Raw genomic sequence first — 13,256 nt, 5'->3', positions numbered from 1 at the left:
ATTCCTGTATTTTTTTTTATTTCAATCTATTTAATATTTAATCAGTCTAGAATTCTATGAATCTTATATAAACAGTAGAGCTTAGCAACTAGCTAGCTAGTTTAGTTAATTAATTGTTATTTATACAGGATATTTCTGGATAGAAATGCCTTTGATAGAGTTCGCTTCGACTTTGAAGTTAAATTTACCAAAGTATATTAGTTTGCAATTGCCGTATATTAATTAGACTATACTCGTGTCAAAGTTGTATATATTTTATACCGTGATAAATGTGTACAATTTTATAAAAGTTATTATAAAGACCCGCTATCCACTATAAATAATATACAATGCCCCTTTTATAGTATTAGGTATTGGATATATTTTATATAATGGCATACTCGTACTAATGACGCTCTACGGTTAACAATTTCATGTCGCGTCCTCATCGAGTAGCACTTTTAGCGCGAGGACGGCGCTGATCATGCGTCGCACTGTATTAGCGGGACAATCGCTCAGCGTGGCGAAAGCGGACAGATCCTTCTGGTGCAATTAGCAGTGAAGAGTCACATGAGTGGTCTCGATTTCTAATTAAGACATATATCAACGTATATACATCTCATTAATTCAATTACCTTTAAGCACTTGACGTGTGGATGTTATCGTCATAATTAACAATTAATAAACATGATTAATATCACTGTAAACTGTCATTGTATATCTTAGTTAAATCTTTATTTACTTATGATAAAATATTTTAATAGTTAACTGTTAATACTAACAGAAGTTATATCAAGTAACCCATAATAATTTATAATGAACTTAATGTAAATAAGTGAGTTTACCGTACAGATGCTGTCTATCAAATAGTCTGAAAGTTATTTATTTGACGTTTGTTTGAAAAGAGGTTTTACGTGATAGCGGAAACAGAAGCCGCCATTCAGTGCAGAACCGAAACTTTATGATTCGCCATTCATGCTACTTTATCCGTGAGGTTGCGGATGACTAGTTTCGCTTCTTAGTTGTTATCGTAAACCTCGTCGCGCCCATTGTCTTCTATCAGAAGTTCCGATGCTGATATTTCTAAAGGTTTTTTTTTTTTAATGATCAACAACAACAAATCCTAATAACCGATGTTTGAAGATTTATAAAAAAATATCTTTTTAATATTTTTAAAAAAGAGTTTGCTACGTTGCGAAATGAAGCAAATAAAGCCTCTGGCGTTTGCTTTGCATATTGGTTATTAAAAATAGATTCAGCTAACAATGTCGTTCCAATTCAGAATTATTACGTTTATTAAAACTAAACTTTTTAACAACAACGTACCTAAGTCGTATTTTCTTCCGTCTTTATAAAAAAACGAGTAGGCTTCCCTGGGATACTTGTACCTTTTCAACAGTTGATTTATTTTTTATTCATTATAACTGGTAAACTAATCCATTGTTTTAACTTGCGTGACGCGAGTATCAATCAAATTAAAAGTACCAGGCCTTATATTTGTCAAATTTGTTTTCTTATAATTTACTTAGAATAATTTTGAGTTTTATTTTACCTTTGAACAATTTATTATTGTGATATAAATACTGAATTTTAAGAAGTCAAATATATTAGGTGTTTATCCTTTTGTTAAGAAAATATATAAACATAAATAAAGCATGCAAACTATTTTTTTAATGTTAAAATAATATTGAACATTAAAACAATTTCTGAATTATAAAGTAATCTTCATAATACTCATAAGATAAAATAAGTAGGTTCGATTAAGACTTGTAGTAAATTACAACATTTGAAACAACTGTGATGTTAATTCGTCTAATGGCATGTAAGCGTTATCGAAATATAGCTCTTAAGTTAATGCAATAAGAACTTCAGGTAAATACTGTTGGAGAAACATCGCCATTTACACGCAGCAGGCAGGCAAACCTCTAGCTAAATGGGGCGTTTGAATGTTAAAGTCTGTACAAATTATTCAAAGGTTGTTATTCAATACCACCATTAAGTTAATTTATCGAACATTAAACGTAATTTTATAATAATTTAGTGTTTATAAAGCTCCTAATTGAACTAAAACGCTTGAATGAATGCTCTTCAATAACCGAAAGGCCTTGTTTTTATCTTTAGGTAAAACAAAACAAACGCTGTGAAACTTTGTTTTTTTCTTGCTATTAGTGTTCGACGCGTGGTCTACGACCATTAATATTGAAGAGTCGAGGAAGACATATGAATGTTAATATTCCGTACATTTTTTTTCTACTCATATTGGCATTTTTAGGGTTCCGTACTACTAAAGGTAAAGAGGAACCCTTCTAAGATCATTAAGTTGTCCATCTGTCTGTCCGTCTTATTTCTCAGGAATGCGTAAAGGTATAAAATTGAAATTAATACCATATACTGAGGTTTGCGATCCCATCGAGCTGTGAAAATTAAACATCAATACACAAACGGAATCAAGACCTTCGGAGTACCTACTTACTACCCGTTGATAATATGAAATGATAATTGAATTTGGCAAGAAGCATTATTGTAGTTCAAGTATAGGAATAAATCCGAAAAGCGTCTATCTGTCTGGTGGTACGGAACTCTCAGTGCGCGAGGCCGAATAACACTCGCCCAGTTTTTTTTTATTGACAATAGCTCGGCCATAAGCGGTTTACAAACAGACGAGAAGATAGCGAAGGTACCAAATGGTTTATATAAAAATAATTAATTTTAGGTCTCTTTTGTGTACATCCTTTCGTTTACGTCGGCTAATCTTTTTGAGGAAATTGAGACTTCAAAAGCTTGAACATAGCATGCAATTAAGTATTAAATAAATTTTGTTTTAATATTCAGTCACTCAGTATTATATTTAATATATTAATATTTAAAGCTTTTTATTATATCTTTCTCATGATATACTTAATCTATTCGGAAAATGTGGAAGGTGTACGTTCGACGCGTTTTTAAATATATTTCTTTAAAAGTTATATTTTAGAGTGATTTCAAATTATTTTTGTCTTCAAGAAACTAAAACACATTCGTTGCGTTTAGAACTAAGTAGTGGAGTGCGGTTAAACGGCGCGGGCGACCTAAGCATCTTCTGCAGGGAAGTTTAGGAGAAGAGTTTAACAGTTTAACAAGTTCACACAATGGGCGTTGTTCAAATTGTTCCGTTTAATTTACTGCATCAAGTCAACATTTTCTTGGCAGTGAAGTATGCTGCAAATCTATTATCCTGCAACTTTTATTACTCACAACTTCTCTGAAAATAAATCCCTGTCTCTTGTTGACTCACTCTAGTTATCAACGGTGATTTATCGTGAGACTAATCATTTATTCTTTATATTTAACACAAGTTTCAGATTTCCTTAATTAATTTACTTCATTCGCTGCAAAATATATTGAAATCAAGTAAAAATTATTACGTTATTCGAGCGGGACTTTACAAGCGCTCTTGAATCGTTACAAATCTGTGATGTCATTTTTCAAGAACTATTCTCTGTTCAAAATAAAAGAATCTAGATTCTGAATTTACTCAGAAGAGCTGATACGAATTTCAGATGTTTCTCTTTTAATGCAACACAAATACATATATTTTTACATACGCTACGCTGATAATGCATGTATGATAATTCTCGAGAATATTTAAAGAAGTTAGTTTTTTATAATTGTTAACATATTTTATAAACGGTTTATATAGTAGCAAATTTAAGAATATTCTGTAAGATGTTCAAAAATCTTTATATTTAAACAACTTTTTTTTAGAAGTGTTTCTTTGAAAATTGCAAAATTAAAGCACAGTACCTTGTAAATTATATATATGTACAATAAATTGTTCTACAATATACATATTATGTGAGTTTCGACTAACTAAAAAATGACCAAAATATACTGTAATAAAAAAACATTGTATTAAAACGTTTTAAATTTTATAAAAGCGAAAAATAAAATGTAAGTTAACTAGATTTATACAAATTGCGCCACACATAATCTTATTATGTTCCCGTCGTAAAATTGAACCTTCGTAATATATTCTTCAGCTTCCGTACATCTTGAGACTTGGCACTTAAGACAGGAAGCTAATAATGTTTACTATGATATAAAGGGAACATACGACATTTAATTTACACATCATTGAAATAATGTTATATTAGATTTGATAGCATAAATTCTTATCGTCTTCCTTTTTTTTTAAATAAAAGAAAACTTAAAAATTTTAATACCGATTGACACTGGCCAGAGAAAAGATTTTATTCAACGAGCTAAAAGGTTATTCAAATGGATTTTGTTACATTATTCATTAATAAAATAAAATAATCGACAAAATAACAATGTAGAGAAATTAAGTTTGACTTCGATTTTAATATAAATAATGTTTTTATTTAAAATGTTATTTGGAAGGTAATTGTAAATATTACATCAACTATGTGTTACATAGAACATTTATTTTTTAATAATTAAAAGATAAAATTCAAAGAAAGTCTTCAAAAGTGGGAGCATAAATGGCTGAAAATAATACAAGTTCCATTCAACAGTTGGAGTAAGATAACTCGAATCATCTTATTAAAATCTTTGTAAGTTTTCAGTTGAATAATAAAATTTAGAACTTATACAAAATGAATCAACGAATTAAATTAATGTAAATAATTTCCATTGAAATCATAAAAAATATTGATGGAGGCATCAAAAATAAAACAGTTCAGTTTTTATAGTCTTTGCTTGGAATTAAAATAATTAAATGTAAATATACTGAACCAAATAACACGAGCGCGAAGCTTCTGTTTCGCCCTGATATTCTCTGATATCAGGCTTTTGTGACATGTCATGAATCTAACAATAGTATGTACAAATAACATTCCGGAATGTTCGAGACAGAAACGTTTCTTGATTGTTTGTCTTATAACAACATTAGCTGTACCTTGCGGTTTCACTCACATAAAATTGGGTTGATAATTATCATCATATTATATATATTTTATGTGTTTATAAAATTATATTTAGGTAATGACAACGATATGTTCGGAGTAATGGTAATTCATTTAACAGTACAATGAGAGTAAGAGACGCTCACCAAATATATGTAGATAAGTTTAATAATTGTATCGAAGTTCATCATATATTACTTATAAAAAAAACTACCCGGTGTCAACAACACACACAACATAGATATCCGCGATAGTGAATGAAAATTTTATTATACTCCCAATTTCTTCGATGTCTTTCAGAATGGATCCCCAGAGAGAATAAGTCTTCACACCGTTTCAAGGAAACTTGTAACAGCTATTGAATTTCTTACTATTGGTAAAAACTATTTATTTCATTAGTAAACAGTCAATCTTTTTTTATTTAATTTATAATCAATTGAAATCTCTACTGTTACGAATGAAATTTCAATTGAAACAGTTTCATGATAACTAAATTTCATTAAAAATCATTTATCTATCTATTGTGTAGTAAAAATAAAATGATCACCTTCTAGATGTTGGCCCAAGGGCTCTTTTCCTTTTGAGGTGAAGATTTGTATATTTATCCACCACACTGCTCTAATGCGGTTTGGTAAATACATGCAGATTTTCTTAAGATGTTTTCCGTAGAATTCAGTTAATGGATTTTTACTGACAATCTAAGGTAAAACGATGACGTAGATCTGATATTTGCCGTATCATCCATCAAGTCCGAAATAAAGTACTCCGATATAATACATATACACTTGCACATAGTCAGCATCCTATGTGAAAGTTTCATACATGGCAGGAACATGCCAAACTGTTCCCACGCTCCTCCATGACACTGCCACATTCATAACATGAATTGACTCGGGAAAATACCAATAACCTCTGTGATATACGAATACTTGAACAATGATTTTAAATTCCATTAATACGAAAGTGTTATTCACATGATATCTTCGCATTAAAAATCAAAATATAATCGACTTTATAATAATATTTTATGATCTCATACTAATTTAGAGACAATTTTATAAATTGAATATCTTTCAGATTACATAATATTAATGTTAGGGAATGACTACTAACGACAGTATTACTATAGACAATAAAGCATCCCATTGTTAAATTTATCTTGTATTATTTCCCATTATTTGCCTAAATATTAAGTTATGATAAAGGACTTTATCTATTATAATATTATCTTACTAAATACGTAATATAGCTGATGGTACCATATTTTAAGACATAATACAGGATAAAAATGTCTTTTTCTAAAATTTTAATAGTAAAATATTTTATATATTATTAATAACTTATATTACAAAACATTTTTATAAATATCAAATAAAGTATTATATTTCGTAAGGTATTAATTACACAGATGTGTTAATTCTCGTTTTGATTTTTCAGTATATTTATAAAACAGGATTTTAACACAATTTAATTAAAAAAAAAAAAAAAAACAACAATTTCATTCGAAAATAACCACACAGCGTAAAAAAGGATAATCTTAGAACATTTATTTCTTTTTAAACTTAACAATGGCACATCCTAAAATAGCTATTTGCATTAACTCGGTGGTAGGGCTTTGTGCACGCCCGGCTGAGTTGATAGGTCCATCAAACAGCAGTACTTAGTATTGTTGTCTTCCAGTTTGAAGGGTGAGTGAGCCAGTGTAGTGACAGGAAATACAGGTAAGGAACATAATATCTTAGCTCTCAAGGTTAGTGGCGCGTTGGCGATGTAAGGAATGTTTAATATTTATTACAGCGTTAATGTCTATGGGTGATGGTGAACACATACCATCAGGTGGTCGATTTGGCCGTCAGTATTATACATTAAAAAAAAATTAACAAGTATAATATGAACATTTACACCAGGAACCTCTTATTTTTAACTTGAAATTATCTTCGAAGAATATGATGAATATAAAATTTTGTGAGTAAATTTTAATCAAAAACATATAAATATTTACCTTTTATTACCATTTAAATTCAAATCCAACCAGATATTGTGATACTTTAACTGAAACACTAAAAATTTTATTTTTTTATTTTAATGATATTGCGATACGATATCATAAATAAAGTTTTGATTTGAAAAAGGGATGAACCAATGAATTTTAATTGCATTGTCTAAAACTTCAAGAGTAAGTCAAATATAATAAAGAATGAAGTTTATAGAACTCTTTTTGTAATCGTTCTATTTTCGATGGTTTCTATATTTCATTATATTGTCAGTGAATAGCCTTATAAAGTTTAATGTCACTCAGTTCCTCTTAAATGGCATTTGTTTTTGCGCAAAGGTAGTCTTTAAATTTATGGCGTAAGAGATAAGCCGGAATAACTAACTATATAAATACACAACCTTGTCGTAGTAATGCCAAATATACGAAAAGAGAATTGATATCTGGCAGCTAACAAAGATTTAAAAGTTTCTAACGGACTGTACGTCAAAGTGACCTAGGCAATTTCGTCTAGAGCTGAGTTGGCATCGAGCTAGCCTTTGTGAAACGTTGAAACGCGTATGAATCGATACAACGTTAGCTGGCGTTCCGTGGACGTGATGCACAAATAAGTATATAGCTGTATATCTTTCCGAGAACAATTTTAATTCTTATCTTCAATTGATTATTATCGAAGTTGCGTAAATAATAATAACAACGAATAATTAGTATTTACTAAATTTAATGAATGTAAGAAATTAAATAAACGTCTTATTTAGCTTCTTTAGCAAATATGGCGATTCCATCTGTAATTACGTTAATAGTTTCAGGTTCCAATCCGCACAAGCATTTTGGTTTAAAGTTAAATTAGAATGAACATCTCGTGACTATTGACCAAAAATATCATGAGAAATTCCTAAATAATTGAAGCAGAATAAGATGTGAATCATTCTTATAAAAATATATACAAAGGGGGATTTATGAATGTTATTTCGTACTTTAATTTCGTATTTGTAATTATATCACATTACGAGAAATGTAGTGTTTTGTTTTAACTCTAGTTAGTTGTAAATTTGTAACAAAAACCAAAGTTTCATGAAATCAAACCTCTATAGCATTCCAAAAAATGTTCATGAATACCAAAAACGGTCTCTTTGTTTTTTGTTTAAAAGTTCACATTTTATATGTCTAAATAACTAGGTCACATTTATTTCATTTTTACTTTCTTTTGCGTCCGTATCTTTTCGAGTTTCTTTTTTTTTAATAGATTATTTGATCTTTCATAGCTCCGTAACATTCTTACTACTAACAGTGAAATTATTTTTATATATATAGTACAGACTAATGATACGTAATAATAACTAGGTACTTACATTCATCGTGATCTTTGGCGGTGACCGTGAGCACAGTATGTTGGATGTCTTCATTTTCGTCCACTTCCGCTTCGTATAGCTCCTTGTCGAAATAGGGTGGATTGTCATTTTTATCCGCGATGCCGATTCGGATGAATTTGGTCACTGCAAATAAAAAATAACGCTAAATTTTTCATCTTTACACAATACATTTTGCAAATCATTATTTATAAATAAAATGGTTGATTGATAATGGTTACGTGAACACCGTTTTTTATGTTATGAAAACATTTAATATTGAAGTAAATTATATAACGCCTTTTTTCTATTGATGCTAGACTTCCACTATTATATTTATGTACATATATTACTATGATCTATTGTTGTTTAACCTTAATATTAATATTATAGATTTCATAGCTGCGGTCACTAGCGAATGTATAATATTTATAAAATGTATGGAAAATTATGATATTTGCGGTTTTTTCGAATAAAACGATTACTATATTAATATACTTAGTAAATATACAACGAATCCTAGATTTAAATATATAACTCGTATATTTTTTTAAATTAACTATTAATATTTAATAAACATAATCTCACTCATATACAAATACTTAAGTTCGTGGAATTAATTATATTTGATATAGAATAGGAATATTGTTTTATTTTAATTGACGTTATTGAAATGGGTTGATCAAATAGCTAGTTAACTTTAAACAGATGATATTAATGTAATACGTCATCTCTTCAAAGAACATCAAATATAAAAAGCCGACCCACTACGACGAGACTTACATTTTAATAAAACTACTGAATACACCAAATGAACCATAATCTGTGTCGGAGACTTATGTAAAAGAAACCTACAGGGAAATTGCTTCCGTTTGAGGTACTCTTTAGCAAAGATAAATTAGGGACGTTTGTCGAAATGTCCGGTGGCTTTATTAGCAGTCGTATAGTCACTTTGAGGCTCTGTTGATGGACTCCGAGCCACATGTGAAGGACGTTAACCTTAACAAATGATATAACAGAAGAGGCGACATTCCTCATTTACGATTGTTCTACAGTTCAACGCAGAAGAGCTTTTACTTAAGACAGATATTTTAAAATCCAACAATGTTTAGTAATGTTTTGGGGGTTGGGGGAAGGGGCGGTATGGGTTAGGCTATGTTTTTTTTATAATATAGGACGGGCAAGTTTGCCATTCGATTGTTTTTGCATGATTTAGTAACAGACATATAAAAATTAAAATTTATAACATTAAACAGGATTCGTTTAAGCGTATTAATATATCATAGCACTTTTCTGCGTAACAATAACGTCCACTAATATATACTAGTAACAACTACATTAACTTAGCTTAAAATCCGAAGATTCTTACAAGCACTTTTGATTTGTCATTAATCAATATTAAATTTATTGAAGAGGATGTAGTTTCCATCAAAAAGGTCCGACAAGAATCTCAGTGGTCACTTTTATCACTAATGGAAATGTGATGTATATATATTTTTAGGATTTAAGAATTGAAGCGAGTAGTTTGGCCTCAATAACTACGTTTATGTATAAATTAAAGGGCACGATTACCATGAGATCAATATCAACTCAAAAGTAAAAGAATAAGAAATATAAAGTCAACTTTCTAATATATACTTATCATGAAGACAACTGTTAACTTTATAATGTTTTTTTTTTTCGTTCTGTCTAATATGTAGTACGTAGACTATGACATAACGCCGTTGAAGTTTTTATATTCATTATATTGCAGACGTTTTCGAAAATTATTCAACCAAGAGTTAAACTTTGTTCTTCCTGTATTGTATTCACGGCACAGCTTTGTTATATTTATTATATAACATGCATTCGTAGCGGAACTGCGATATACGTATCGACTTGCACGTGTACGTTTTGGTTTCGTTAGTGTGGAGGTCACGTTCACTATCTGACCTCGTATTACTGTAAGGTGGTATCAGGTATTCTACTGCCAAACAGAAATACTTAGCATTGTTGTGTTCTGTTTCGAAGGGTAAGCTAGTAATTACACACACAGCACAGGGGACGCAACATCTCAGTAGGTGTTGCGTTGACGATGTAACGGTGGATGTTTCTTACATTGTCAATGTCTAAGGGCGATGGTGTCCACTTCCAATCAGGTGGCCTATTTGCCTACCTATATATATATATATCGCTCTCTCACGGCCAAACCACTGAACCAAATGTGATAAAATTTTGTATGAAGCAAGCTTGAACGCCATAGAAGAATATAGGCTAACTTTTTATGCCAATCACTTGACGTCTAACTCCTAAAACCGGAGCGTAATTTTAAATAAGAATAAAAATAAATAAGTGGTATTATTTAAGCGAACATTATTACAAGCACAAGGGATACCGCAGATCAGTCGGCAACGTCCTGGAAAACCTACTTCTTACAATTCGTATGTGTTTGAGCTTAGTTTAAATTTAATATATTTATTTGGACTGACTTTCCATTAATAAAAGTAAATTGATAAGACAACACGTATACGTGAAATGCTATCATGCTGTCGGTATTCGGGTCATTACTTGGCTGTTCGCAGTTCTCATAGAACAAAAGTATTACCTGTCTTGAACATTTAATTTTACGTCGCAAGCATCATAAATAATAAAATATAGAATTGGAAAACATTTCTAGCATATAATAATATTCTATTCTATCTCATAAAACATTTACCTGAGCAATATTTTACTTTTAATTAAAATAAAGATCACTATGTCATGATATTATTTTATTTAATTATTAGAAAAAAAAAAAAAAAAAAAATTAAAAGTTTATATTTTCCAGTAAAATCATATTGTTAATAATGAATTAGAAACGGAAAGGAGTCTAATGACGTCAACGAGAATGTTTTTTATAAGCCATGGGGTGTTTGTTTCTGGGCTCCGAGGAGTAATTTTGTTAGAAAACTGTACCAACAGTCGTAAAAATTGACGTGGACAACTCACGCTCCTCGTTTAATATTCAACCGCAATTTAGCATATACGAATGAAACCGACCAATGCCCCATAAATTTCGTCGGTTATTTACATATATGTACAATGAATATACGTTCATGTAGCGTATAAGGTACTATGCAAACCAACTAAATGATGCATTACTAAATAAATACTAATTACGTTCACATTTTATCATACGTAATAATGAGAGAGTTCTATATTTCTATCGTGAGTTGATATAAAACTATTGAAGTAAAATTTTAGTTGAGTCTATTTTAACACTTTTTGAGCTATTTTATAATTTTAACGATTAAAAATAAGACGGTTGTGTTGGTAAAGACTGGCCCAAGTGATCCGCCAACCTTTTCAATAAAATGAAAAAAGAAAAACAATAATAATTATTACACTATAATATATTATATGTTAGTTCACCATTTCTAAAGTTAATTGCATTTTTATTAGAACATATCTTATACAGAAGGCTGAGCTTCATTAGACCAATGCATATAATGAAATTCCTTGAAAGAATCCACGCATCGGCGAATACCGTCACGCGAAAATAATACAAGACAAAGCAGGACATTTAATTGAAATCAAACACAACTATAAATAATTTCTAGATTCCGTATACAAAAATATTTTTGTCAAAGTATATTTCATTAAATTGTCTTAAAGCGTGGGACTAATATTTATTAGAATATTTAAGAAAGTGTTTTACGAATGTACGTGGTAATACGGTGTATAAGACGTCATTTAGTTTCGGACTTGAACAAGCAGACGAGCCAATAGGTGGGAAATTTAGATGGTATGAGAGATCGTATGTCCACACCTATTGACACTACGAGAAGAACAAACCTCGCTTTAAATATTAAAATTTATGCTTAAACTACTGAGCCATATGTAAGAATAAAAATCGTTTTAAAACATTGTATTAAATTTTATTAAAACACATCAAAAGATAACGCTTATTACAAATTATAAGAGTATAAATGTGAAAGAGTTCCATATATCTGACCCAAAGAATTAGTAATGTATATAATTTGATAAAAAAGTAACAATTAAATTTCTAATCGGTTCATCTGAGTAGAATCCACATTCCGACCCGGTAGTTTAACCTTCAATTTAAGCACTTACTCCTGTAAAATGACGAAACAAGTGCTTAGGGAACCCATTTGACTGAAGTATTGTGATTTGATTTTATTTTGGTACACGTGCAAAGGATTTCAGATAAAGGGACATAAATATTCCACTTTGATCGTCAGTCGTACATGATACTTCACATGCTCATGTACATTTCGTTGCGACACGAATGAAAATTACGAGTGAGCACGAACTTTAATTTCCAAGCAAATGTTTTCAATGAATGTGCACAACAACGCTTCCGCGATAAACTTTAATGGGTTGAAGTACAACGTGCTTACAATGTTAGTTATAAAGATATTTTGAATTATTTTAATTACTAATATTAATGTAGTTTTTATTTAACGTGTGATGAAAAAACTTTTACTAATAAATATTTTATAATGTTATAGTTTGGTATCCGTTGTTTTTTAACGTCAAAATTACGTATCTTATTATAATAAAATCATCACCTGTGAAGCATCATAAAGTGATGAAATAAAAAAAAATACCACACATTTTTGGTCAAGCTGACATGCACATAAATAAATATCAAGGTGATAATTTAGATAAATTAACATATTACGCATTCAAATAGTATGTTATTAAATCAATAGATACCCAAATATTACTATTTAATTTACATAATTTATTTTTATTAATAATCATTCAATTATAGAAATATTAGCCGATAAAAAAAAAACATTAAAAACTGAAATTCGAAATAATGACACAAATTAATTAAGTCCCCCTCACTATCCTGGATCGTTCCAGTCATTCGTGCTTAACAGTACCGATATTTATATATATATATACCTAACTAATATCCTACATAAATTTTCGAGACAGAGAACACAGTAAGCAGTGCGACGATTTATGTATGTCTGATAGTATATATTTTTTTATGGCTTGAAGTTTCAATCAAATTAATAGTTGATATTAACAAAATTGAAA

The 13,256-nt window shown here is 29.9% G+C and overlaps 1 protein-coding gene across 9 annotated transcripts in view; it reads right to left on the bottom strand.

Annotated features, from left to right (window-relative positions):
- Positions 1-13,256, bottom strand: part of LOC113394476 (neural-cadherin) — a 305,699-nt gene that overhangs the window by 58,235 nt on the left and 234,208 nt on the right. For all 9 annotated transcript variants that reach the window (XM_064220567.1, XM_064220568.1, XM_026631798.2 and 6 more), the window contains one exon: positions 8,229-8,372. In XM_064220567.1, coding sequence (XP_064076637.1) covers positions 8,229-8,372 — 144 coding nt within the window. The remainder of the gene's footprint in view (positions 1-8,228; positions 8,373-13,256) is intronic.

Source organism: Vanessa tameamea, chromosome 4, assembly GCF_037043105.1.
Source record: "Vanessa tameamea isolate UH-Manoa-2023 chromosome 4, ilVanTame1 primary haplotype, whole genome shotgun sequence".
Lineage (NCBI taxonomy): Eukaryota > Metazoa > Arthropoda > Insecta > Lepidoptera > Nymphalidae > Vanessa > Vanessa tameamea.
The sequence above is the reverse complement of the archived record's forward strand: the minus strand, read 5'-3'. Positions and strand labels throughout refer to the sequence as shown.